Raw genomic sequence first — 26,386 nt, 5'->3', positions numbered from 1 at the left:
TAAACCAGTACATTCATCATTTTCTTCAGGAGGTTTTGTCTTAAATTTATGTATATGTAAGATTATTTTCTTCAGATAGATATTTGTGGTACTTTCTGGTGGTGTGGGACTAGAAACTGAATAAAAATGATCTTTATTTCCTAATTATTATGATGCATTTCTCTATAGGAAAATTTCTAGGACGAGATTATTTTAGCCAACTTGATTGTGTTCTAAATTTAGCAGCCAGAATATAGCTAACACCTTAAAGTTTCGGGATCTTTTACTTTCCTTAATGACAGTTTAAACTTTGCTTACATAATGAAGGAGGTTAAATGTTTGACTCCACTAGTAACTAAAACTCATTTGAATTAGGTACTATTGAATATGTTTGATTGGTCACTAAATATTGTTGCCAGTAAGATGGAAGAATATAGCCAGTTTCTTTAAAGTGCTCGCTTTTTGGTATAATATAGTGTTACTTAAAGGTGAATAACACTAAAAGTTAATCAGTGGATAACCTTTGAATATATTTATTTTTTGAGATGGAGTTTTGCTCTGCCACCCAAGCTGGAATTGCAGTGGTGCCATCTCAGCTCACTGCAACCTCTGCTCCCGGGTTCAAGCAATTCTTCTGCCTCAGCCTCCCCAGTAGCTGGGACTACAGGTGCATGCCACCACACCCAGCTAATTTTTGTATTTTTAGTAGAGACGAGGTTTCACCATATTGGCCAGGCTGCACTTGAACTACTAACCTCGTGATCCGCCTGCCTCAGCCTCCCAAAGTGCTGAGATTATAGACGTGAGCCACCTTGCCTGTTAATATTTTCTTTTTAAAATTATTTATCTACTTATTCATTTATCTTTTACAGATACGATCTTGCTCTGTGGCCAAGCTGGAGTGCAGTGGTACAATCATAGCTCACTGTAACTTTGAACTCGTGGGTTCAAGCATTCTTTGCACCTCAGCCTCCTGAGTAGCTAGGCTGCAGGCACATGCCACCACATATGGCTAATTTTTTATATTTTTTGTGGAGATGGGGTCTTGCTATGTTGCCCACGTTGGTCATGAATTCCTGGTAGTAAGCAGTCCTCCCACCTTGGCCTTCCACAGTGAATTACTGTGCTTGGCCTGAATATTTTCTTAGAGAACTTCTTTAAATGGAGAGTTGGAATTTGTCTGAAAATAGATACTGTCTCTCACTTGTAAATTACTTGTTCACATCTCCGCTCTGACATCTCGTTTGGGTAATTGTATTTTACAGGTAGTCTTGGCTTCTGTCTATTATCCTTCAAGATTAGTATTAAGGCCATAGGGTGAAGCAAGTCATAATTTTTTAGGGTTTTTATGGTACTAACTACCATTAGGAATCTTTCAACCTAGACGTAGGGGTGGTGGTCAGTGTGGGTGTGGAAGTGCAGATGCTTTAATCGTGACTTCTGACAGAGTATCACCACCAGTACTAGAAGATTCAGCCCTGCTTTTTATTTCCCCTAAGTAACACCATATGGTACCTTTTTTTTTTTCCTGAGACAGTGTGTCACTCTCACTCAGTCCCGAGTGCAGTGGCACAGTCTTGGCTCACTGCAACCTCCGTCTCCTGGGTTCAGGCAATTCTCCTTCTGCTTCAGCTTCCCAAGTAGCTGGAATTATAGGCACCCATCTCCATACCTGGCTAACTTTTTTTTTTTTTTTTTTTTTTGAGACGGTGTTTCGCTCTTGTTACCCAGGCTGGAGTGCAATGGCGTGATCTTGGCTCACCACAACCTCCGCCTCCTGGGTTCCGACAATTCTCCTGCCTCAGCCTCCTGAGTAGCTGGGATTACAGGCACGCGCCACCATGCCCAGCTAATCTTTTGTGTTTTTAGTAGAGACGGGGTTTCACCATGTTGACCAGGATGGTCTCGATCTCTTGACCTTGTGATCCACCTGCCTCGGCCTCCCAAAGTGCTAGGATTACAGGCTTGAGCCACCGTGCCCGGCCACCTGGCTAACTTTTGTATTTTTAGTAGAGATGGGGTTTCACAATGTCTGATGTTTTACCTGAGATCACCAGGCTGATCTCAAAACTTCTGACCTCAGGTGATCCACCTTCCTCTGCCTCCCAAAGTGCTAGGATTACAGGTGTGAGCCACGACATCTAGCCACCTTTTTTTAAAATTACATTAAAAAAAATTAGTTGGCTAGGTGTCGTGACTCATGCCTAAAATCCCAGCACTTTGGGAGGCTGAGGCAGAAGGATCACTTGAAGCCAAGAGTTCGAGACCAGCCTGGGCAACAAAATGAGACCCTGCCTCTAAAAAAACTTTTAAAAAAGATTCGTTGGATTGGGCATGGTGGCTCACACCTGTAATCCCAGCATTTCGGGAGTCCAAGATGGGGGGATCACGAGGTCAGGAGTTTGACACCAGCCTTACCGACATAGTGAAACCCCATCTCTACTAAAAATACAAAAACTCAGCCAGGCGCAGGGGCAGATGCCTGTAATTCCAGCTACTCAGGAGGCTGAGGCAGGAGAATTGCTTGAATCTGGGAGGCGGAGGTTGCAGTGAGCCAAGATTGTGCCATTGCACCCCAACCAGAGCAACAGTGTGAGACTTTGTCTCAAAAAAAAAAAAAAAAAAATTTGTTGGACATGGTGGTGCCTCCCTGTAATTCCACCTACTCAGGAGGCTGAGGTGGGAGAATCCTAGGAGTTTAAGGCTATAGTGAGCTGTGATTGCACCACTGCATTCCAGCTTGAGTGACAAAGAGAGACCCTGTCTCAAAAAAATAAAAAATATTTTCTAAAGCAGTAGTATCTATTTTACAGAATGTTTAGCTGGCACCAACTTGTGTTTTTGGCATTGCTTTTGATTCACTGTTATTCTGAGCAACTATCTATAATTTTCTACCTGAGGACAGATGAGGAGATGAAAAGTGTTTGTGCCGCAACCTTCAACCAGGTGGGCAGAATATCATGTACCCTATGGAAACTTACTAAATATTCAGTGGTGCTAAGAATATGGAATGGCTCAAAGGGAGAATGAGTTCTGACTTACAGGCAACTCCAGTTTGAGGCATTAGCATCTCTATGCTAATGTAAATTATTTGATGCACAACCTATAAAGTTACATGGTCAGTGATAAGGCCTAAGGGAGGGTTTAGCAGTACAGGCATTTGTGTGTGTGTGTGTGTGTGTGTGTGCACACACATGCACACTCAAGTAGCACATTTAGAGATCTTTATCCAGATAAACTGAGAGGAATAGAAAGTTTCTGGAACAAGCTTAGTTTGTCTGATTTATTCAAAGTTTACATTGCAGAGAAGAGAGCTAGTTTTCATCTAGTCCATAAGATCAAGTGGCATATATATGCTATTTATGTATTTATCTTTTTTTATTGTGAGAATCTTCAAACATTCAAAATTAGGACAAATAAATGAATACAATACATAAAATGAATTTATTTATCATCACTAGATTCAGTAGTTATCAATACATGCCAATCTTGTTTTACCTATTCTCTTTCCTCATCCCTTACCTCTATAAATTGAAACAACCAACACATGAATGGGTCTCTTTGAATTTAGAATATCATAATATTATAGTAAACTATATAATGTTCTTAATTCTTAATCTGTTTTTACTATAATAAATCAAAACTGATTTAGGGAGATTTTCATAAATATCTTTGAGGAGACTTTTAGAGAAAATTTAAAGCTACTTGATAGATTTTGAGAAACGGTTTTGGGAATGCCTCATGTTTTGTTGTCTCTTTATTTATAGATTTTCCTGGAGCAGGGTGTCAGCCTTAGATAGCAAATTACTGCACCAACTGCTCTCTAAATAGAAAATCTTTGCTTTTTTGTCTGAACTCAGTTGCAGAACATTTCTCTGATATTGTTTGCCTTAGTCTAGAGAGGTGCCTGGAGTGTAAAATTTAACAAGGCACTCGGCTGGACATGGTGGCTCACGCCTGTATTCCCAGCACTTTGGGAGTCTAAGGCAGGCAGATCACAAGGTCAGGAGTTCAAGACCAGCCTGACCAACATGGTGAAACCCCATCTCTACTAAAAATACAAAAATTAGCCAGGTGCGGCGGCATGCGCTTGTAATCCCAGCTACTTGGTAGGCTGAGGCAAGAGAATCACTTGAACCCAGGAGGTGGAAGTTACAGTGAGCTGAAATTGTACCACTGCACTGCAGCCTGGACGACAGAGCAAGACTCCATCTCAAAAGAAGATGTTCATTTTCAGGTGCCAACTCTGCACCTGCACAAGCCTGAGAACAGAGTGCCTCCTTAAATTTTGTGCCTGGAGTGCCTCACTTGCCTTACTCTTATCATGGCCTTGTTACACGTACCCATATTAAAGTCATTTTTTGAGCTCTTCATTCTTGTTTTAGTGAAGAACTGAAAAACTTGGACCTAAGAGGTAGCCAACACACATAGGCACATACCTATTTTTTATTTTGAATTTATACTTTTCATCTCAACTGTATGTCCTACTTACTACCTTAGAGTATTACAACTGTCATTAGAACACTTAAATTTAAGTGCCTTCTATGCCATGCACAATGGTAGATACTTTTACTTGTAATGTTTCACTTACTTCTCACATCTACCATGTAAAGGAGAGGTTATTTCAAGATACAGGTCAAGAAATGGGCACACAGAGAGACTGAAGAACTCTTCCCTAAAGTCATGCAGCTAGAAGTAATGTAGCTAGGATTCCAGCCAGGTTCTGAGTCCCAAACTCCATTGCTGGTTACTACCTTCATGGATGAATGTACAGAATTTAGGCTGGGTGCGATGGCTCATGCCTGTAATCCCAGCACTTTGGGAGGCTAAGGTGGGTGGATCACCTGAGGTCAGGAATTTGCATCCAGCCTGACAAACATAGTGAAACCCCATCTCCACTAAAACAAAGTGGGCATGGTGATGCATGCCTGTAATCGCAGCTACTTGGAAGGCTGAGGCAGTAGCATCACTTGAACCCAGGAGGCAGAGGTTGCAGTGAGCTGAGATCTCATGCCTTTGCACTCCAGCCTGGGAGACAAGAGCAAAACTTCATCTCAAAAGCAGTAAATAAATAAAAAGAATTTAAATATGTATGTGTGTGCACATGTGCACAAACACACATCATTCTTAGAACTGTTTCATTTTCTGAAAACGTTTACAATTTTTATTGCAGATTGAATTATCTGAACACTGCTTCATTATAGAAATCTCAAAAAAGAAAGAAACAAAAAAAGATTTAAAAAAGAAAAAGAAATCTCAGTCATCTTATTCCAGTGTTGGATATGAGTCCTTATTTTACTGCTCTTGAGGAGTGATTTTGTTCCACTTTTTCAGAGGCTACTCCACGTGGTGGCAGCACTGCACCAGCACATACTAGATTCTCTTACAAAAGAATGCAAGGAATGGTTCCAGGGAGTTGTGCCTTAGTAGTTTTCTTGTAGGTCACTTCAGAAGGGCATCCTAGATTTGAAAGCACTAGAATATCTGGAAAAATGACTTTGAATTCTTCTAATATGAGAGATAAATGTTGATTGAGAGCTGAAAATTCTTGGGGTTATGTCGACCTCAAGTCTGGTTGCTAGTAGCAGTGTGCCTTGCTGCAGGTAACAACAGTCTACTATAGTTTCTTTTCCTGTCTTTTAGGGAGGATCACATACATCTTATTTTCCTGCAGTTGTTTTACCATTTATACTTTAGTTGCAGCTAACTTTTGATGAAATACTAGAGAGAGAAAAGATGAATTTAGAAGTAAAGAATCTCACTCTATTAAGTCCCAGCTTTATGTTCATGTTGTTTAACTTACCCAAGTCTGTTTCCTTTTCTGCAAAATGAAGTTTACTATCTTAGAGAGTTGTTTGGAATATTACTTGAGCTTTTGCATGAAAAGTGCCTTGTAAAGTACTTGGCTTATGGAGCTCATAAGTGGTGGCTACTACTGTAATTTAAATATGTATGTGTATGCACATGTGCATAAAACACATCATTCCTAGAACTTTCATTTTCTGAAAATGTTTACAATTTTGATTACAGATTGAATTATCTGAACACTGCTTCATTATAGAAATGTCTATGAAGTAGACATTAGGCAGAGGTTAACATTATTGCTACAATATTAATTTAAAAGGTTCTGATTCCTTTGGTATTTGTACAGACTATCTGTTCTTAGGGAATTAGAGTAAATAAAACTTGTCGTCATGTGGACTTTATTAGTTCATTATTTTGAAGGTAAACCTCTATCCAGAATATGGAAACATTTTAGAGCTATAGGGAACTAGCTTCCATAATTTTTTTTGCAAATGTCAGAACGTTAGAAATGCTATCTCATAAGTATGTATTTGCAAGAAAAATGTGTATCTTTTTGGTACGTGACTTGTTTTATTGAGATATGCACTTTTGAATGATAGTGTTCTCTGGCTTTCTGCTCAAACATTAGGATTTTCCTTCCTTACTATGGTTTTCTTTTTGCTCTCAGGGGCATTTAGGGGTATTCTAACTTTAGTTAACTTACGTATGTTAGCATTTGCAACTCCAGAGATGCTCTTGACAGCCCTACCACATGTGCTTTGCTTTTTGTTTTTATTTATTTTAAAAATTCATTTACTTTTTATATTTTGAGAGACATGGTCTTGCTTTGTCACCCAGACTGGTGTACAATGGGATGATCATAGCTCAGTGCAGCCTCAAACTCTTGGGCTCAAATTGATCTTCCCAAGTATCTGGAACTACAGGCATATGCCACCACACCCAGCTAATTTACTTTATTTTTTGTAGAGATGGGTCTCGTTTTGTTGCCTGGGCTTGTCTCAATCTCCTAGCTTAAAGCAGTCCTCCTGCCTCAGCCTCTCAAAGTACTGGGATTGTACTCATGAGCCAACCATGCCTGGCCTGCTCTCTGTTTTTTGAGCTCAGTCCTCCTAAGTTCCTTTGGCTTACTACCTAGCCCCTTTGATCTTCATCTTCCAGACCTTCTATTACTCTCAGAGCTGCCCATGAGAATATCTACTCTTGATTGTTCTGTCTTCTCCGCAAAAGTACAAACTGTTGAATTAGTAAAAAAAAAAAAAAAAAAAAAATTCTCATTTGTTAAGTGTTCTTCTGCATAAGTAGCATGCTCTCAGAATAGCCTCAATTCAGGCCAAATATAATCTTTAGCAAAAGTTATAGTTAAACTTCCAGCTTTTTAAAATTTGAACTTTTGCTTGAAAACCATTTTACGAAAAATAGCATTTTTCTTCTCAGAAAGCAGTATGTATTTTGACTGTGCTAGCCAGCACATAGACACAGCATGGGATTATGATGGTGATTCTCACCAGGATTGATTCTACTCTCCAGGGGACATTTGGCAATGTCTGGAAACACTTTTGGCTGTCAAACCTGATGGGAGGAATGCTATTGGCATATACTGGGTAGAGTCCAGGGATGTTTTCAACATCCTTCAGTGTACAAGACAGTCCCCCCACAACAAAAAATTACCTGGCAATAAATATCAATAATGCCAAGGTTGTGAAACACTGGGTTAGAGAAATAGCATCAAGGCTTCAGAGCCAGAGTGGCTGCTGTTTGAGTCCTGGCTTGGCTGCTTACTAGTTATGTGGCTTTGAGCAAGTTATTTAAAATGAGCTTCAGTTTTCTTACATGTAAAATTGAGGTAATTATGCCTGTAGTGAATTATTTTGAAGATGAAAGAATAACATATTGATAGATTTAAACTTTGCCTGATATATGGTAAATAATAAACTGCAGCCATGCTTGAGGAATAGGCCTAATATTATGCACCTTCTGGTTATTATAATCTTCATTTAGGCATTAGGAAGTTCTTGTGTAGTGGTTTGTTGTCAACTTAAGATGATAAAATGTTGGAAAAGTCATCTGTCTAGAACTCTTTCTAAGATCAAGGAAGGGTTTTGTCACAATATATTTGGTGTTCGTATAGGTTATGTTAAACTTGCTATTACAGTTAGGCCCAGAATGCACAGAAAAACTTAAGACTTCACTTACTATGTTAATTATAGGATTGCTGTTATCCTTAAATATATGTTAATAAGTAACAGTTTAAAAATTAACATATATAAATGAAATTTAAAATGTATAACACTTTTTATATCAAATGTCCATGAAGGATTTACAGAGTTGGTCAAATTTTAGGCACGTATGAGAGTGTCAGTATGCGGTAGCACTTGATAAGAGTAACACTGAAGGTAATATATTCAGTCTGTTTCTGGGTTCCCCAAATGATTCACATTGTGTTTCATATTAAAAAAGGAAGTTGCTGTTAATTTCTGCAGGAGTGAAGTTTGGTGGAATCATTGGGGGCTGCTTTGATCGGAGGCCAACTTCCCAACTCTTGAATTTCCCACCATTTGGTCTGAGTGTATTTCTGTCTCTACATATAGAGAAAGCAAACAGTTTTTGTTTTCCTTTTATAATGTGCTTTGTGGAAATCATTTTCTGTGTATTCTCACTTTAAAAAATAATTTTATCATTTTATATTATTGCAAACTTAAGTTTTAAAAAGTACCTCATTTTTTTAGAGGAACAAATTTAAATTTACAGAAAAGTTACAAAGACAGTACAGAGAGTTTTCATATACCCTTCAGTCAGTTTTACCTAATATGCTAACATCTTACTTAACCATGATACATTTGCTAAAACTAAGAAATTAGCATTGGGATGTTACTTTTTTTTTTTTTTTTTTTTTTTTGAGACAGAGTCTCACTCTATTGCCCAGGCTGGAGTACATTGGCACAATGTCAGCTCACTGCAACCTCCACTTCCCGGGTTCAAGCGATTCTTCCACCTCAGCCTCCCGAGTAGCTGGGACCACAGGCTCATGCCACCACACCTGGCTAATTTTTTATTTTTTTGTTTATTTTTATTTTTTTTACTCAGTCTCAGGCAATTATTAATAGCAGCCCAGCTAATTTTTTTGTCTTTTTAGTAGGGACGGGGTTTTACCGTGTTGGCCAGGATGGTCTCAATCTCTTGACCTCGTGATCCGCCCGCCTCGGCCTCCCAAAGTGCTGGGATTACAGGCTTGAGCCACCGCACCCGGCCTCAAACTTTCTTTTCGTAATGTGATATGTTGGCTCAGTAGGTATTTTTACCTCTCATTCTAAGGAAGAAGATGGAGGAAAAATGGAATATTTTAGATTGTAATGTAGCAGGCATATTAACAGTTGGCATTCTAGACAGTGTTTTGGATTAAAGTATAAACTCTAAGTTTTACTTGTTTTAAAGGGGTAAAAATTTGACTGGTGTTACAGTCATTGTCTCCTTGAGGGGATAATAATGACTGAAACTCTTAGAACAAATATGTTGTCCTGTGCCTCACATGTCATTTGAGGCCATTCCTTTGTAAAGGAGATAGCAATATTCTAAACCATTGCTGATTTGTAAGAGAACAAAAATATGTAAATCACCTGTGTATTTCCCCATAATAATTTTGGTCAGTTATTCTACTGCTTTTACTTTATTCAAGTCTTCAGGGATATCAGCTAAAATAATTGTACATTGAACAGAAAAACTGAAGCATAAGTCTATTGAGAGTGTGTGGCCTAGAAGGTCATTGCTGGAAATCAAAATCCCGTAAATAGTAATTTATGTCCCTGGAAGAAGTCACTGAACCTGGAAAGTGGTAAGTTTCTTAGGTTCTAAGACCATGAAAATGAGTGCAATTAGAGTGCAGGGTGAAAACCACTTTAAGGGACAGGGAAATGGGTGAGAGATTTCTTATCTGTGAGCTTATGTGTGTGATATTCCACTCCCAGTATATATCTAGATATCCTTCAAGAGTCCTTTTTTTTTTTTTTTTTTTTGTTGTTGTTAATGAGAGCTTGTTATGTTGCTCAGGTTGGCCTTGAACTCATAGCCTCGCCTCCTCAAGCGCCAGGACAACTGGCCGGAGCCACTGAGGCCCCCAAGAGTCCTTTTTTTAACAGGATCATTTTTATTCTAATCATACCTACTGCACCAGCTCACTCCTTTAAAAAAATGAGGTCAATTTTATTATGCTCAACTGCTGCATGTAAGGCAGGTATAGATCATAAATCATATTTTATAGCTGGGTGGTAAATATTTGCCTTTTTAAGTACTGTCAGGATATGATTATCTCTGAAATATATGAAGTAGAAGAATACATTTTTCTCCTTGTATATAAATCTACATGTTACCTTTGCTGGAAATAATGTTTGGATTATATTATCCTCCCCTACTCTGAATCTTCTTTCCCTTCCCTTAGTTGAAGTTCACAAGTCTTAGGAGTTCTATAAATGCTGGAGACTAATTATTAGTACTCAGACACTGGAATCAGATGTAGACTTTGAGTTGAGAGTCAAGTAGTAATCCCTTTCTGGCTGTGTTGACCCTAAGCAAGTCACTGAACTTCTCCAAGCCAGTTTTCTTGTGTGTAACAAGTAGCTTTTAGTAGCAACTACTTCAGAGTTGTTATGAGGATTAATAGCACAAAGTAAGTCTTTAATACATTTTAGCTCTTCTAGTCTTTTATCCCTGTAAAACGTGTTCTATTAGTATAATGTAAGTAAAAATACAAATTGCTTATCTTTAAAAATTCAGGTTGGGTATGGTGGGTCACACCTGTAATACTAGCACTTTGGAAGGCCAAGGCAGGAAGATTGCCTGAGGCCAGGAGTTTGACAGCAGCCTGGACAACATAGTGAGACCCTGTTTCTATTTAAAAAAAAGAAAAAAAATTCAGCAGTCTCCATGAATCCGTAAGGAAATATCACATTGAAGAGAAGTCTGTAGTTAAGGCAGAGAAAGATTTGTCTAGGATTGAGTATGAGTTTACACATCTACGTATGGTGCTCATATATATATATATAAAATATATATGAGCACCATATATATTTGTTTAATGTTTGTGTTTAATATCTATATCTGTAAAGTATACTTATTGGGTTAGCTTTTTAAGGGGATATGAGGGATGGGAATGTTTAGTTGCATTCTCCCCAAGAATAGAATTTACCATAATTGGGAGGCAAGATGAATAAAGGATTTTTTTTTAGTTTTTTATTTTTATTTTTTTGGAGACAGAATTTCATTCTGTTGCCGAGGCTGGAGTGCAGTGGTGTGATCTTGACTCACTGCAGCCTCTACCTCCCATGTTCAAGTGATTCTCATGCCTCAGCCTCCCGAGTAGCTGGGATTACAAGTGTGTACCACCATGCCAGGCTAATTTTTTGTATTTTAATTAGAGACAGGGTTTTACCGTGTTGGCCAGGCTGATCTCGAGCTTCTGGCTTCAAGTCATCCACTTGTTTCAGCCTCCGAAAGTGCTGGGATTACAAACATGAGCCTCCATGCCTGGCCAGATTTTATTTTTTTAATGCTGCAAATGTGTCCCTTTGTAACCTAGATGCCAACTTTTTATAAATCAACTCATACTAAAAAAGCCCTCTTAAGAAACCCTATTTGTAGGCCTGGTACTGTACAGTGGCTCATATTTGTAATCTCAGCATTTTGGGAGGCCAAGATGGGAAGACTGCACGAGGCCAGGCATTTGAGACCAGCTTGGACAACATAGCAAGACTCCTGTCTTTACCAAAAAGAAAAACAATTAGCCAGGCATGGTGGCATGTGCTTGTGGTGCCATCTAGTTCAAGGTTATGGTGAGCTGTACGATTATGTCACTGCACTCTAGCCTGGGTGACAGCCAAGAACCTGTCTCTTAAAACCAACCAACCAAACAAAAATACTTCAAAGAAATCCTATTTAAAAATTCATTTTTAAAGCAAAACTTTCTCTAGAAACCCTTTTTTTTGGCTGGGTGTGGTGGCTCACATCTATAATCTCAGCACATTAGGAGGCCAAACTGGGAGGATTACTTGAGACCCAGAGTTTAAGATCAGCCTGGGCAATATAGCCAGACCCCACCATCTCAAAATAAATAATTTAAAAACCTGACTGGGTGTGGTGGTACAAGCCTGTAGTCCTAGCTACTCAGGAGGCTGAGGTGGAAGGATCACTTGAGTCCAGCAGTTTGAGATCACAGGGAGCTGTGATCAGTGCCACTGCATTCCGGCCTGGGCAACAGAATGAGACCCTGTCTCTTTAAAAAAAATGCAATTTTTTTTCTTGGAAACTCTTAATTTTTCTGAAATCATAGTTAGAAGACCATTGTTCTCTTTGTGTTTCCTAAAAGAATTTCTAAGATTATTTCCTAAGAGAAATGTCAGTTTTCTGACAGGAGTAGTGTTATACATAATTGTGTTAACAGTTCAAAATCAAAGTAATAGTTCAAATGAAAGAAGCACACCTTTGTTTTAGTATACAGGTGAGTCAAGGCAGTTATTGTAAGGGTTGGATTTGTTCTTCTGTGATATTATTGTCTGGAGAAGACTCTCTGGAGGAAGAGAAAGTGATATTTTTAATATTTATTGAAAAAAATAGACAATATAGGTTTATAGTTCAAAATTCCAAAGAAACAGTATAAACATTGTCAAGTGAGTTGTCCTGTACACTCTAGCCACCCGGTTGCTGTCTCAAAGTCAGTTTTTTTCTTTATCTACTTTAGATTCAGTGTGACTGACTTATTTTAATTTTTCATTGAAGAGGGAGAGAAACTTGGCTTACAGGACCAGGAAAACTCAGAGTTCTGCCTGGTGAGCCTGCCTCAGAATGTTTCTGAAAATGTATGGAGATTAGGAGATAAAAGTGTAGAGATAGAATGGAAGGAACTTCAAGGAATTTCAGAGAAACAGTAGAGTTTTGGTATAGAAGATAGGATAACATCTCTTCTGAACGGTCACTGTTTGGCAGTGATCTCTCTTATCCATGCAGGCTTTGCTAAACAATCCTCTAATCTAATCTTTCTAGATCCTTCAGTTAGACTTACTTTTCTCCATTTTGTTTCTTGTTTTAATGTGATGATAAGTGGCACTGCCTATTTAAACACCAGACCATACACTTCATTAGGTGCATTATACACTTGGTTTAATTTCCAATTGCCTGTGATAAGAGGATTTCTAATTGCTCATTCTGTTTAGCATCCTTCTATTCTTTTTCTACCCATTGCTGTTTTTAATTCTCTCTGTTCTCACGTTTTCTTTGTCTGTATTTCCTATTACCAAACTTTAATCTTTTTGTTTTTTTAAACATGAAAAGGGTTTGACTGACAGAGTGGTAAGTTATTTCAGACAACTGGTAACCAGGACTGGGTGTGTGTTGGCAGCAATAGATAAAAACAGGTATTTGGCCTTCCGATGTGATATTTTGATCCTTTAGACTACAATAAAGTCAACTAAGTACATTGTGCAAGGGAAATAAAATGTCTTCCCTGAACATGAAGCACATAGAAGGGATTATTATTTCTCTTTGTGCCTTTTCTCATGCTTGATTATAGAGTTAGCAAACAAAAATTAAGTCAGAAAAGAGCCTCATACCTGTTACCGTCCAGTAGGTTGGATGGATAAATCTTCCTGATTTGTCTTAACAAGAATAAAATATTATATCTGTAACCATATTTACCAAGTAAGTCTTTGATTTTTCATCTTAGCATCATTGTTCTGATCACTGAAGTATAGCTTGAGATAATTGCATTTGTATCATCATTATCCTTTATATAATAATGGGTATTGTTGTAAGTATATTATTTGTTAAATAAATCACATTCTTGGGGGATGGAGGTGTGAAAAATAAATAAATAAATAAATAAATCACATTCTCTAGGCAATTATCTTCTAGATAAAATAATATGGTGGGATAATCTGAAGATTATCCAGATAATGTGACTACTAAAATCGATAGCTAGATTGTAGTCATTATGTTTCTTCTTCCCTTGCTAACAAAATGGTAATCATACAACTCTTCATTGCTCAAGTTTTTATTAAGGGATTTCAGTAAGAACTAACAGTAGTTTTACGTTTTTGAGAATCTTTCCAATATATATAATTGCCGAAGCTGTCTCTTATCGTCTTTCATTTATACTTGGAGAATATTTATTTATTTATTTGTTTATTGTCACTGTGTCACCTAGGCTTGGAGTGCAGTGGGGTGATCTTGGCTCACTGCAACCTCTACCTCCTGGGTTCAAGCAGTTCTCCTGCCCCAACCTTCCAAGTAGCTGGGATTAACAGGCACGTGCCACCTTTCCCAGCTAATTTTTTGTATTTTTAGTAGAGATGGGGTTTCACCGGCTGGGCATGGTGGCTCATGCCTGTAATCCAAGCACTTCGGAGGCCAAGGTGGGTGGATCACCTGAGATCAGGAGTTCAAGACCAGTCTGACCAATATGGTGAAACCCCGTCTTTAAAAAAAAAAAAAGAATAAAAGTAGAGATGGGGTTTCACCATGTTGGACAGGCTGGTCTTGAACTCCTGACCTAAGTGATTTGGCCACCTTGGCCTCCCAAAGTGTTGGGATTACAGGTGTGAGCCACTGTGCCCGGCCAACTTTTAGTTGGAGAATATTTATATTCAGCCTCACTTTGCTAATCTTTAGTCAGCATCTGGGAGCCTCACTGCAAAACATGGTCTTAAATTTACTTGTACAAGGCCACAGTATATAGTATTTTGTATGTATGCGTGTTTTTTTGAGTATTTTTGTAACTTTTACATGACTTTAGATGTTCTTCGGTTGTAGATTTGTTAGAAATAATTTGTAATTTTGATAAAGTGTTGACTTTTCTTCTTGCAGCTAAATGGATTTCCAGATCCGTGAGTCAGGATACAAGTGTACTTTCTAGTGAAAGGTAGCAATTTTTCAGCTAGGCGCAGTGGTGCACACCTGTAATCCCAACACTTTGGGAGGCTGAGGTGGGCAGATCACCTGAGGTCAGGGGTTCGAGACCATCCTGGATAACATGGTGAAATCCCATTTCTACTAAAAATACAAAAAGTAGCTGGGTATGGTGGCGTGCACCAGCTACTCGGGAGGTTGAGGTAGGAAAATCCTTTGAACCTGGTAGACAAAGGTTGCAGTGAGTAAAGATCATGCCATTGTATTCCAGCCTGGGCAAGAGAGGAAGACTATCTCAAAAAATTTTAAAAAGGTAGCAATTTTTCATTGACCCTACTCTCAGAAAGAAGGATACAATACATTGGAAATACTATATTTCATTGAATCTTTAATGCCACTGATTATAAGATGTATTATTATTTTCTGTATTACTAAGAAAGAAAAATGCTTAATATTGAACTGACAGGCCATTGATTATAAAATGCAACCCAATTTCCAAAGATGTTAATATGAAAAACTGTGTAGCTTACACTTGCATTATGGTAATATAACCAACCACCTTAAATTTACGTAAGACTTTGTAGAAAGCACTTACACGTATGTCATCTGATCTTATCCTCAAACTAAAACTAATCTGTGAGGTGGATTAAATTATCTCATTTTCAAATGAAGAAATTGAATTTCACAGAGATTACTATTCTCTCAGCATTGTATACTAGGGAACTAGGGTCTCAGGCCCACATATTTTTACTCTGACTTGTGGTAGATTGATGGTGTCACCTCCCCTAACCCCATACATATACGACTATACAACTATAAAATTATTTGGCCTAGATTTTTCTATTTCGTGTTTAGACTTCGCGATTTTTCATATGCTATTCATATGCCTTGATTTTTTTGACAGTTTTGAGTGCTGTTAAGATGGTTAATGTATGTTTTAATATTAATGTGTGATTCTGCTAATATATAAATTGTTTTGATTCTGGATTGCCTGACCTCTGGGAAGCTATATATATAATATCATTGGTGGTTTTATCTGTTTCTATATGACTAGGTAAGATATTCAGGAATGATTATGAATTAAGATCTGAAGTGATCCAGAGAAGGCTTATTAAGTGTTTGTGTCTATAGCTGTACTGTTCTTGTTGAATCAAGGTCATATCCTCTTCATTTCCAGGTGGTGGCTAATGCTGTAGCAGCATTATCTGAAATCAGTGAGTCTCACCCAAACAGCAACTTACTCGATCTGAACCCACAGAACATTAATAAGCTGCTAACAGCCCTCAACGAGTGCACTGAATGGGGCCAGATTTTCATCCTGGACTGTCTGTCTAATTATAACCCTAAAGATGATCGGGAGGCTCAGAGGTCAGTCTGTTTTCCTGGCTACTTTCTGGTAGTCTTGCCTGATTCAGTAAGTTCTAGAGTCTGCTATTAGAATAAATCTGTTGAGGAAGATCAGTGGCTTCTGGCTTCTGGGGTAGCTATTGCTATCTTCAAGGTATTTTCTCCCTGGATTTAGGAATATTTTAAGTGGTGGAATAACCTATGCAAAACTGTTTTTAAGAAATATATGTTTTTCATACAGTTACTTCTGCTGAAATCTCTCTCACCATCTTACATCTCCCATGCAACAGTTCTTGGCCATTTGGCCAACAAAGATTATCAAGTATCCCTCTTTGGGGTAATAGATTTTTCATTCTATTAGATACATAGAAAGTGGCTTTATATTAGTTATCAAGCTGAAGTGTATCTATAATTCAGTATGAGAGTATGTTAAAGTCAGCAAAATATATCCTGCTTTCCATTAGATATGGAAACCATGTCAGTCTGAATTTAAAGATTTTAGAAGGCACACCTAGATTGTTCTGCTTGTTTGTTACCATAGAATGTTTCAAATTTTCTTTGGTTATTAGAAAGTGACTTCTAAATTTCATCTACACATACATACATTTTATGTGTGTGTGTGTGTGTGTGTGTGTGTGTGTACACATTTATGTATATATAGTTTACAAAGTTGGAATTATCCCTAATTTTTATTGAGCATTTTGTATATGTAGGCACTGTACTAGGCAAAGTACTTCTGAAGAAATGTTGGCTCTTCATTAAAGTTGGTATATTTTAATTATGGTAGATAAAAACTGGTCTGGCTGAAGCTGATTTCCAAGCTACTAGAATGTAAGTGATCTTCACTTATCTGGGGAATTGTTCCCTCTAGACTGAACTAAAGCTCATCTTTCCATCACTGAAAGTACAAATATAGTCTGGAAATTACTGAGAATTTTATTTTCTGTTGGCCAATGACGTTGCATTCATTCATTGATTCATTCAGCAAATATTTAAGTGCATACTGTATGTATTCCTAGGCCCTCAGGATACAGCAGTTAACAAAGTCATGGCCCTCACTTATTCTGAAGGATGGGGTAGGAATATATATAATATGTATAGATAGTATGATATGTAATATGTGAGATGGTGATAAGTACTAACAAGGAAGGTAAAGTGGAGAAGAAATCTAAGGAATGCTGGGCATTTGGGGGTAAGGGGTTGTATTTTCTTTTTAAAGGATGGCCAGGGAAGGACTCACTGAGAAGGTGGCATTTGTATAAAGACCCAAAGGAAGTTAGGAGTAGGTATAGGAGGAAGAGAGAAACACAACCTGCTTGTTTCTTTAATAGAGTAAGCTAGCTACTTATGTGCCCAAGCTATCAATTAGATTAATTTCTAAAGGATCCTCAACAGGTAATTAAATATCTAAGATTTTATGAGGCATGTAAGTGTAGGTGGCAGGGGCTAGGAGAGGTGGGAAAATACAGTAGTGGTGTTCTGCTATTTAAAAAATAAACCCTTTTCAGAGAGTCCCTTATTCTCATTATCCTCAAAACAGTGGGTTGGATTGTTTTCCCTGCCAACCTACCTCCTCCTGTATCTTACAGTGAAACCTTCAGTCACAGCTGGGTTGCTGTCTCTTCCTATGAAATAATTCTCAGAATGCTTAATTTGACTTCCTATAGGTTGAGTAGAAATGGGCTGTGAGGCAGGGAGCCCTAACATAATATGGGGAGACAAAGAGGACTATAAAACAAGAAGGTAAATGGTGTGAGCTCAAGTGTTTTGAGTATTGCTAGTTTCTTTCCAGTTTGAACATCCCTTATTGCTGGTTTCCTGAAATTTTCTGATGTCCCTGCTCTGCCTGTAGTTTGCTGAGAATGAGGCTTCTGCAGTGTTGGATCCCAATTTTATCTAAGCATGGAGCTTTGACTTTTCTGACTAATTCTTTAATTTCTTGATACTTGGACCATTAGACTCTGACATATTACCTTATGGAATGTATTCAGCAAAGAAATTATAATTCATGATGTTAATTTTCATTCTCTGCCCTCAGTATCTGTGAACGGGTAACTCCCCGGCTATCCCATGCCAACTCAGCAGTGGTGCTTTCAGCGGTAAAAGTCCTAATGAAGTTTCTAGAATTGTTACCTAAGGATTCTGACTACTACAATATGCTGCTGAAGAAGTTAGCCCCTCCACTTGTCACTTTGCTTTCTGGGGAGCCAGAAGTGCAGTACGTCGCCCTAAGGAATATCAACTTAATTGTCCAGAAAAGGTTGGGAAATACTGAAGTGTTGATTAAAGTGTTTGTAATTTTGCATTAAGCTTAATAATGTCAATGTTAAATTAAGCTAGTTTTAATCTTTTTTTAATATATGAAAATGAAAATGTTATATGGCAGAGCAACTTGCTTGCCTAGCATCAGGAGGCTAACAGTTGATATCACAGTATTTCTATAATGAATGCCAGGTGTTGCTCCACAATTCAGTTTGTTTTCTGAAGGGTCTCTTTCTGATATACTGTCTAGTGCCTGGTTGATATGGTTCAGGCTGTAGTTTAGAGCCAGATTGTTGTTCTTCTAGCAGTTCTTCATGACAACATGTGCCCTGATGCTTAAAAAGGATAAAAATAATCTGCCAAATGGAACTGATAAGAATAGAGGCGTATAGAGGAAGTTTATGCATTTTTTTTTTTTTTCCTGAGTAGAGCAGGAGGAGAACAGGGAAGCACAGATTAGGTATTAATAGAGTCTCAGAAGGATATATCATCATATGCCTTCACCTTCCTTTCTTCTGTTTCTGTGTACTCCAGGCCTGAAATCTTGAAGCAGGAAATCAAAGTCTTCTTTGTGAAGTACAATGATCCCATCTATGTTAAACTAGAGAAGTTGGACATCATGATTCGTTTGGCATCTCAAGCCAACATTGCTCAGGTTAGACTTTTTGCAGACTTAAGTTGATGATGATTTAGCTCTTAAGGTCTGCTCTTTATTTTTATTGATTGATTGATTGATTGAGACAGAGTTTCACTCTTGTTACCCAGGCTGGAGTGCAATGGCGCGATCTCAGCTCACCGCAACCTCCGCCTCCTGGGTTCAGGCAATTCTCCTGCCTCAGCCTCCTGAGTAGCTGGGATTACAGGCATGCACCACCATGCCCAGCTAATTTTTTGTATTTTTAGTAGAGACGGGGTTTCACCATGTTGACCAGGATGGTCTCAATTTCTTGACCTCGTGATCCACTTGCCTCAGCTTCCCAAAGTGCTGGGATTACAGGCACAAGCCACCGCGCCCAGCAAGGTCTGCTTTTTAAAGAAGCTGAGCTATGAGATTGCCATTTAAGAATCCTTAATGATGAACCACTTCCTGGATTTTTTTTAAACAGGTTCTGGCAGAACTGAAGGAATATGCCACAGAGGTAGATGTTGACTTTGTTCGAAAAGCTGTGCGGGCCATTGGACGGTGTGCCATCAAGGTGGAGGCAAGTATCTGATGGTAGTTATGATCACATACTGGGGATTCTGAGAGTTCTATTCACATTTCTTTTTTTTTTTTTTTTTTTTTTTTAAAGGAAACAGTTTTGCTCTTGTTCCCCAGGCTAGAATGCAATGGCACGACCTCGGCTCACTGTAACCTCCGCCTCCCGGGTTCAAATGATTCTCCTGCCTCAGCCTCCCTAGTAACTGGGATTACAGCCACCTGCCACCATGCCCAGCTGATTTTTTGTATTTTTAGTAAAGAGGAGGTTTTACTATGTTGGACAGGCTGGTCTCAAACTCCTGAGCTCAGGCAGTCCACCCACCTCAGCCTACCAAAGTGCTGGGATTACAGGTGTGAGCCACCACTCCTGGCTTGCTTTTTTCTTTAAAATACATTTCTAAGTTTATCAAAATTACAAAGTACATAGTTTAAATATTAAATAATTTTTAATGGAAAGCAGCTGTCTCTGGTCCCTCCTTTCCCTCCCTACCTAGAGTATCTTCCCAGAGGGAATAATTTTTAACTTTTTGTTTTTAGTTATTCTTTTTTTTTTTTCCTGTCAAATGAGTTGGTTTGATTTCAGGTGATACAAAGTTTAGGGTTTAACAAGGACCAAAGGGCAGACTCTTGCAAGATTCTCAGCTGGTTTTACTTTAAATTCACATTTATGGTAGGACTGACTTAGTGAAAACAACTAAAGAGATATGAGCCACTAGAAGATTTTTTTTTTTTTTTTTTTACAAAAGTTTATTTTTAAATGTACAACAGTGCCAAGACAACACTTAATGCTGTCTACAGGCGGCAAAGAGTGTTATGGCAGGGAATACAGATGTTTAAATATGGATGAAATAAGGGGTCGCTGTATCCTCAGGCACAAGGAACAGCTTATTTTTTTGCTGGATTTCTTTTTTTTTTTTTTGAGAGAAGGAAAGAAAAAAAATGAGTAAAGGAGAGGGAGAAAGAGGAAGAGAAAGAGGGAGGGTGAACGGAAATATTGCTTTATTCTGAAAAAAAAATGGGTATTAATAATGGCCAGTCAATGTTTCATTTAAACCTATGAGTAGGTGTGATGTGGTATTGACAAGAATGTATAGTTTGTGTATTTGAAGTGGAGAGCTCTACAAATATTTATTAAGTTTACTTGTTCCGGATCTGAGTTTGAGTCCTTGATATCCTTATTACTTTTCTGTCTCATTGAATCTAAGTCTCTATGTATCTAGGTGTTAGGATCGTTAGCTCTTGTTGTTGCATTGATCCTTTTACCACTATATCTTTGTTGCTTTAAAATCTATTTTATCCAATATGAGAATTGCAACTCCTGCTTTTTATTTATTAATTTATTTATTTTTGCTCTCCATTTAGTTGGTAAATCTTTCTCCATCCCTTTGTTTTGAGTCTTTGTGTATCCTTGCATGTGAAACAGGTCTGGATGTAACATGCCGTTGGGTTTTGGCTGTGTCTTTTGATTGGGGGATTTAGTTGATTTAAATTTAGGGTTACTGCCATTTGATGTTAACTGGCTGTTTTATCCATTCGTTGATGTAAATTCTTCTTTATGTTGGTGCTGTTTACTTTTTGGTATATTTTTCGAAAGGCTAATACTGGTTGTTTCTTTCTGTGTGTAATGCTTCTTTCAGAAGCTCTTGTAAAGCAGGCCTGGTGGTAATAAAATCTCTGAGTACTTGCTTGTTCATAAAAGATTTTATTTTTCCTTCAGTTGTGAAGCTTAGTTTGGCTGGATATGAAATTCTGGGCTGAAGGTTCTGTTCTTTGAGGATGTTGAATATTGGCCCCCACTCTCTTCTGGCTTGTAGAGTTTCTGCTGAGAGATCTGCTGTAAGTCTGATAGGCTTGCCTTTGTGGGTAACCTGACCTTTCTCTCTGGCTGCCCTTAGTATTTTCTCCTTTGTTTCAACCCTAGTGAATCTAACGATTATGTGCCTTGGGGTTGCTCTTCTTGAGGAATATCTTTGTGGTGTTCTATGTATTACCTGGGGTTGAATATTGACCTGCTTTGCTAGTTTAGGAAAATTTTCCTGAATAATATCCTGAAGGGTATTTTCCAGCTTGGATTCATTCTCTCCGTTGCATTCAGGTACACCTATCAAACGTAAATTTGGTCTTTTCACATAGTCCCACATTTCTTGGAGACTTTGCTCATTCCTTTTTATCCTTTGTTCTCTAATCTTGTCTTCTTGTTTTATTTCATTAAGTTGGGTTTTGACCTCTGATATCCTTTCTTCTGCTTGAACAATTCGAGTGTTTAAACCTGTGCATACTTCTCGGAGTTCCTGTATTGTATTCTTCAGTTCCATTAATTCACTTATATTCCTCTCTAAGTTGTCTATTCTCAATAGGATTTCATCAAACCTTTTTTCAAAGTTCTTAGTTTCTTTACGTTGGGCTACAACATGCTCTTTTAACTCACAGAAGTTTCTTATTATCCATTCCTTGAAGAGTGATTCTGTCATTGGGATGCACTTGTTCTCCATCAAGCCTTGTTCCATTGTTGATGTGGAACTGTGATCATCTTTAAAGGGAGAGGCATTCTGATTTTGAGTATTCTCAGCCTTTTTACGCTGGTTTCTTCCCATCATTGTAAATTTATCCTCCTGTCGTCTTTGAAATTACCTACTTTCAGATTAGGTCTCTTGAGTGGACGTCCAAGTTGTTAGTTCCCAGGGCCAGAACCAGGCGGCGTTAAGACTGATGGTGTTTTCTGCCCAGGATTCTCCTGTCTGGCTTCCTTCTTGTGTCGGTAATAGGCGACTCTGCCTTCCCGGGGCTGCAAACCTCGGTCAGAAGGGGAAACAGTCTAGTTTACTCTGTGCTGAGAGCTGCCGTGCTGAGGTGCCATCACAGCCGCTGCACCGGCCTCAGGAGTCGTGCTGGGGGCCCGTGTGGGTCCTCCAAACCTGGGTCCGAAGGGAAGCCAGCCCTGTTTGCTCTGCTCCGAGAGCTGCCACGCCTAGGTGCCGGCGAAACCGCTGCGCCGGCCACAAGAATTGTGCTGGCGACCGGTTTAACTCCTCCACTGGGGATCTTCTGCTCCGTGAGCGACCTGAATTTGTCTGTAAGTGTGGCCTCCTCTAGTTCTCTGCGCTTTAACTGAGTGCTGCAATCCCGAGCTGTTAGCGATTGGCCATCTTGCATCCTCCCCCCTGACGGATTTCTTAATTCCACCTTCCTCCCGGCCTTTGCTTTTAGCTCCTCGAGTTTCTAATGCTCCTCTTTTTGTTTCTGCTTGAAAGCCTTATCTTCCTTATCCGTCTCCGTGGCCTGCTTCTTGGGCCTTTTCAGGGGCTTTTCCTTGCCACCTTTGTGGCCGGACATGGTGCCTGCCGCCCCTTTCCCAGACCTTGCCACCAGAAACGGGCACTTTTAGTTATTCTTTTGATTATAATAGGTCCTCCATATTCACGAATTCCACATACATGGACTCAACTAAATGTGGATCAAAAATAGGGGGAATAAAAAGGATGGTTTTGTCTGTACTGAACACGTACAGACTTTTTATTTGTATTCCCTAAACAATAAGCATAACAATTATTTATGTAGAATTTATGTAGTATTAGGTATTAGAAATAGTCTAGAGATGATTTAAAGTATACAAGAGGATAGGCTTAAGTTATATGCAAATACTATACAATTTTATGTTAGGGTCTTAAGCCTCCATGGATTTTGGAATCCACAAGAGGCCCAGGAACCCATCTCTCATGGATATGGAGACATGACTGCACTTCCATATCTCTAAATAATATTCTTGGCTGGGTGCAGTGGCTCACACCTGTAATCCCAGCACTTTGGGAGGCCAAGGTGGCAGGATTGCTTGAGCCCAGGAGTTTGAGACCACCCTAGGAAATATAGTCAGGCTCTGTTTCTACAAAAACTTTTAAAAATTAGCTGGGCATGTTGGTACACACCTGTAGTCCCAGATGCCTGGAAGGCTGAGGCAGGAAGATTGCTTGAATCTAGGAGGTTGAGGCTATAGTGAGCGGTGATTATGCCACTGCACTCCAGCCTGAAACCTTTTCACTCTGGGTGAAAGAGCAAGACCGTGTCTCAAAAAAAGAACAATAACAGTAATAATATTCTTATGCTATTATTTATTGATTTACCTATCATAGACTTTCTATTAACTTTCTGCTATAAGAAGCTTAGTTCATACAACCCACCATTTCTCTTCTCTCTCGTATTTTCCAGCGTAATTACATAATGAAGGTTTTTGTTCCTATATCCATTATAATGGTAGATTGAAATAATATGCCTTTGTTTCTTATTCTATCAACTATTGGCTTATAAAATTTATGCATATTATGACTAAATATTTAGGGCCAATATAATGCAAACAATTATAGTATCTTTTGTTTTTTTCTGGAGGGCTTATTTGTTTTTGTTTTTGTTTTTTTAATGATTCTTTTATTCTTTTTTTTAAAATATTTTTTTTTCTTTTTGTGTGTTTGTTTGTTTTTGAGACAGTGTCTCACTCTGTTGTCCAGGCTGGAGTTTGATGGTATAATCTTGGCTCACTGCAACCTCTGCCTCCGGGCTCAAGCGACTTGTGCCTCTGCCCCCTGAGTAGCTAGGATTACAGGCATGTGCTACGACACCTAGCTAATTTTTGTATTTTAGTAGAGATGAGGTTTAGCCATGTTGGCCAGGCTGTTCTCAAACAAGGGCCTCAAGTGATCTGCCTGCCTCAGCCTCCCAAAGTATTGAGATTACAGGCGTGAGTTACCGCACTCGGCCCTGGAGTTTCTTTAATTGCTTTTTTCTTGTATGTGTGTCTTTATCATGCCCCTGTCTTCTTCCTGTTCCTTAAGCATAGTATCAAATCTGTACACCTTCTTTTGTCTTAGACCCTTCTCTTTTGCAGTCCTCTGTCTTCTTGTTTGTTCTATTCTGACTGATTGCCTCCTGGCTTCTCCACATCATTCCATACAGCCTCCCTATTTCTTGTTATTGGTATATTTTTCATCGCATTCCTCTTTTTGTGGTTGCAACAGCTTCTTGAGTCTCTGAGGATATGAATGATTTATTTTTTGTTTTTGCACTTTGAATTTAATTGTTTTTTTTGTGATGGTTGCATATCTATACATATAATTTTTTTAATTGAGATGTATGCTATGCATACATTAAAGTGCAGCGCATTTCTTTTTTTTTTTTCTTTTAAGACGGGATATCACCATGTTGGTCAGGCTGGTCTTGAACTCCCAACCTCAGGTGAGCCACCACGCCCGGCCGCTCATTTCTTTTTAAGAATGAGGAAACAGAAAAGTTGATTAGGACTTCTATATACATAGTCAAGGCTGTCAACTATCAGGTTAGAGAAGGGGGTTCATCTTTACATGGACGACCTCTTGAAGAGCCTCTCTGGTCTTAGAGGGCAGATTGGTTTCTAACTTGGCTATAGCCTTCTGGTAGGTATTATGGGCTGTCATTTATATTGCCCTGTTTCATCAGTCAGCAGTCCTCCATTTGTTTGTCTTCATTCAGAAATTTGTTGAAATTAACATTGGCTTTTGTTCACTGTTTTTGTGGGTTCAGAGCCCCATGTTTATTCTTGGTACTTCATTATATGTAGTTCTGTATAGAGTCAGAGTTGGACCATGTGATTTTTCAGGAATACGAAAACAATTTGTGCAGTATGACCAGTACTTTATAGGAACAAAAGGCAACAGATGTGTGTCAGAGACTCTTCAATGAAATATCTGTTGCTAATTAGCCTTCCATGTTTTTTTCGATTTAGTGTTTCTTCCTGTAGTTGCTGTTGATAAGTCATTTAGTAGACTGGCTGTTATAGCAAGGAGTTAGATAATCCTGGGTTCTATTTCTGGTTCTGCTAGCTCACTTGATTCAGATGTTTAATATGTTTCTCTTGCTTCATCGGAGAAATGGGAAAGTCTTTTTATTGGACCTTGATATGTTACATCTTTTTTATTACCACTATCACCACACATCACAACTTAATTTTTCTTTTCTTTTTAAATTGACATATCTTACTGTCAACTTCGTGTTAATGTAGGTAATTTTCAGAGAGATTTTGGTAGCATAAGAGTGAGATAGTTTTGTTCTCTTTACTATTGTACATAGCTGTCTTTTCTACCAGACTGTCATTGTCTTATGACCTCTCTGACAAAGCTATAAATGGTAATACAAAAATTATATCTCATTCTGAAGTTAAGAGACTTTCTAGCCCTAGAATTACTAGAAAGTGTTTTCAAAGCATCTGGATTCCTCAAGTCATGTATTGTGACTAATGGAAAGATTGTTCATAGTCTTCTGGAAAAGACTGCTGATGGCTTTCACTTCTTCCTTTCATTAAGTTCCTTGGTGGGAGTTTAAGAGGATGTGAGGAATGAACTTTCTCAAGAAACTTAAGGTCACCCTTCAGGAATCCTGTCTTATCTAGTGCTCTCATCTCAGATTACCCAGATTTACCTTAGAACTTTTCCTGTAACTGTTTCAGCCCTCAAAATTTTTGGTTTGAACAGAGTTGCCAAGCCAAACAGTAAACTGGGCCAGGAGAAGCAATGATGGCCTGTTTGCACTAAGTCATCCATGGGACAAAAATCAGCAGCAAAAGAATAGTAATGAACTTTCTATATAGCTTTGGGAAGCAATAAGCTATTGAGCAAATAAATAGCACTGGGAAAAAAGCAATCCTATAGTTTTTTTTGTTGTTGTTTTTTTTTTCAATAACTTTTGCCTACTTTTTTCAGGAGTAAACACTCCTGGTCCTTTTCAGTTTTAAAAAGGAGAGAGGTTAAGGTGCTATGTTAAGACCAGGAGTTCTTCACTTCCTACTCTTGCTTTTTCTGTGTTTACTATTTCTTTTTTTTTTTGAGATGGAGCGCACGGTGGCTCAAGCCTGTAATCCCAGCACTTTGGGAGGCCGAGGCA

The 26,386-nt window shown here is 38.6% G+C and overlaps 1 protein-coding gene across 11 annotated transcripts in view; it reads left to right on the top strand.

Moving 5' to 3' along the window:
• Positions 1 to 26,386, top strand: part of AP2B1 (adaptor related protein complex 2 subunit beta 1) — a 151,478-nt gene that overhangs the window by 42,132 nt on the left and 82,960 nt on the right. For all 11 annotated transcript variants that reach the window (XM_078373820.1, XM_035300813.3, XM_035300809.3 and 8 more), the window contains 4 exons: positions 15,851 to 16,041; positions 18,059 to 18,280; positions 18,817 to 18,937; positions 19,389 to 19,484. In XM_078373820.1, coding sequence (XP_078229946.1) covers positions 15,851 to 16,041; positions 18,059 to 18,280; positions 18,817 to 18,937; positions 19,389 to 19,484 — 630 coding nt within the window. The remainder of the gene's footprint in view (positions 1 to 15,850; positions 16,042 to 18,058; positions 18,281 to 18,816; positions 18,938 to 19,388; positions 19,485 to 26,386) is intronic.

This window comes from Callithrix jacchus, chromosome 5 (assembly GCF_049354715.1).
Source record: "Callithrix jacchus isolate 240 chromosome 5, calJac240_pri, whole genome shotgun sequence".
In the NCBI taxonomy this organism is placed as follows: domain Eukaryota; kingdom Metazoa; phylum Chordata; class Mammalia; order Primates; family Cebidae; genus Callithrix; species Callithrix jacchus.
This window is presented reverse-complemented; position numbering and strand designations above follow the sequence as displayed.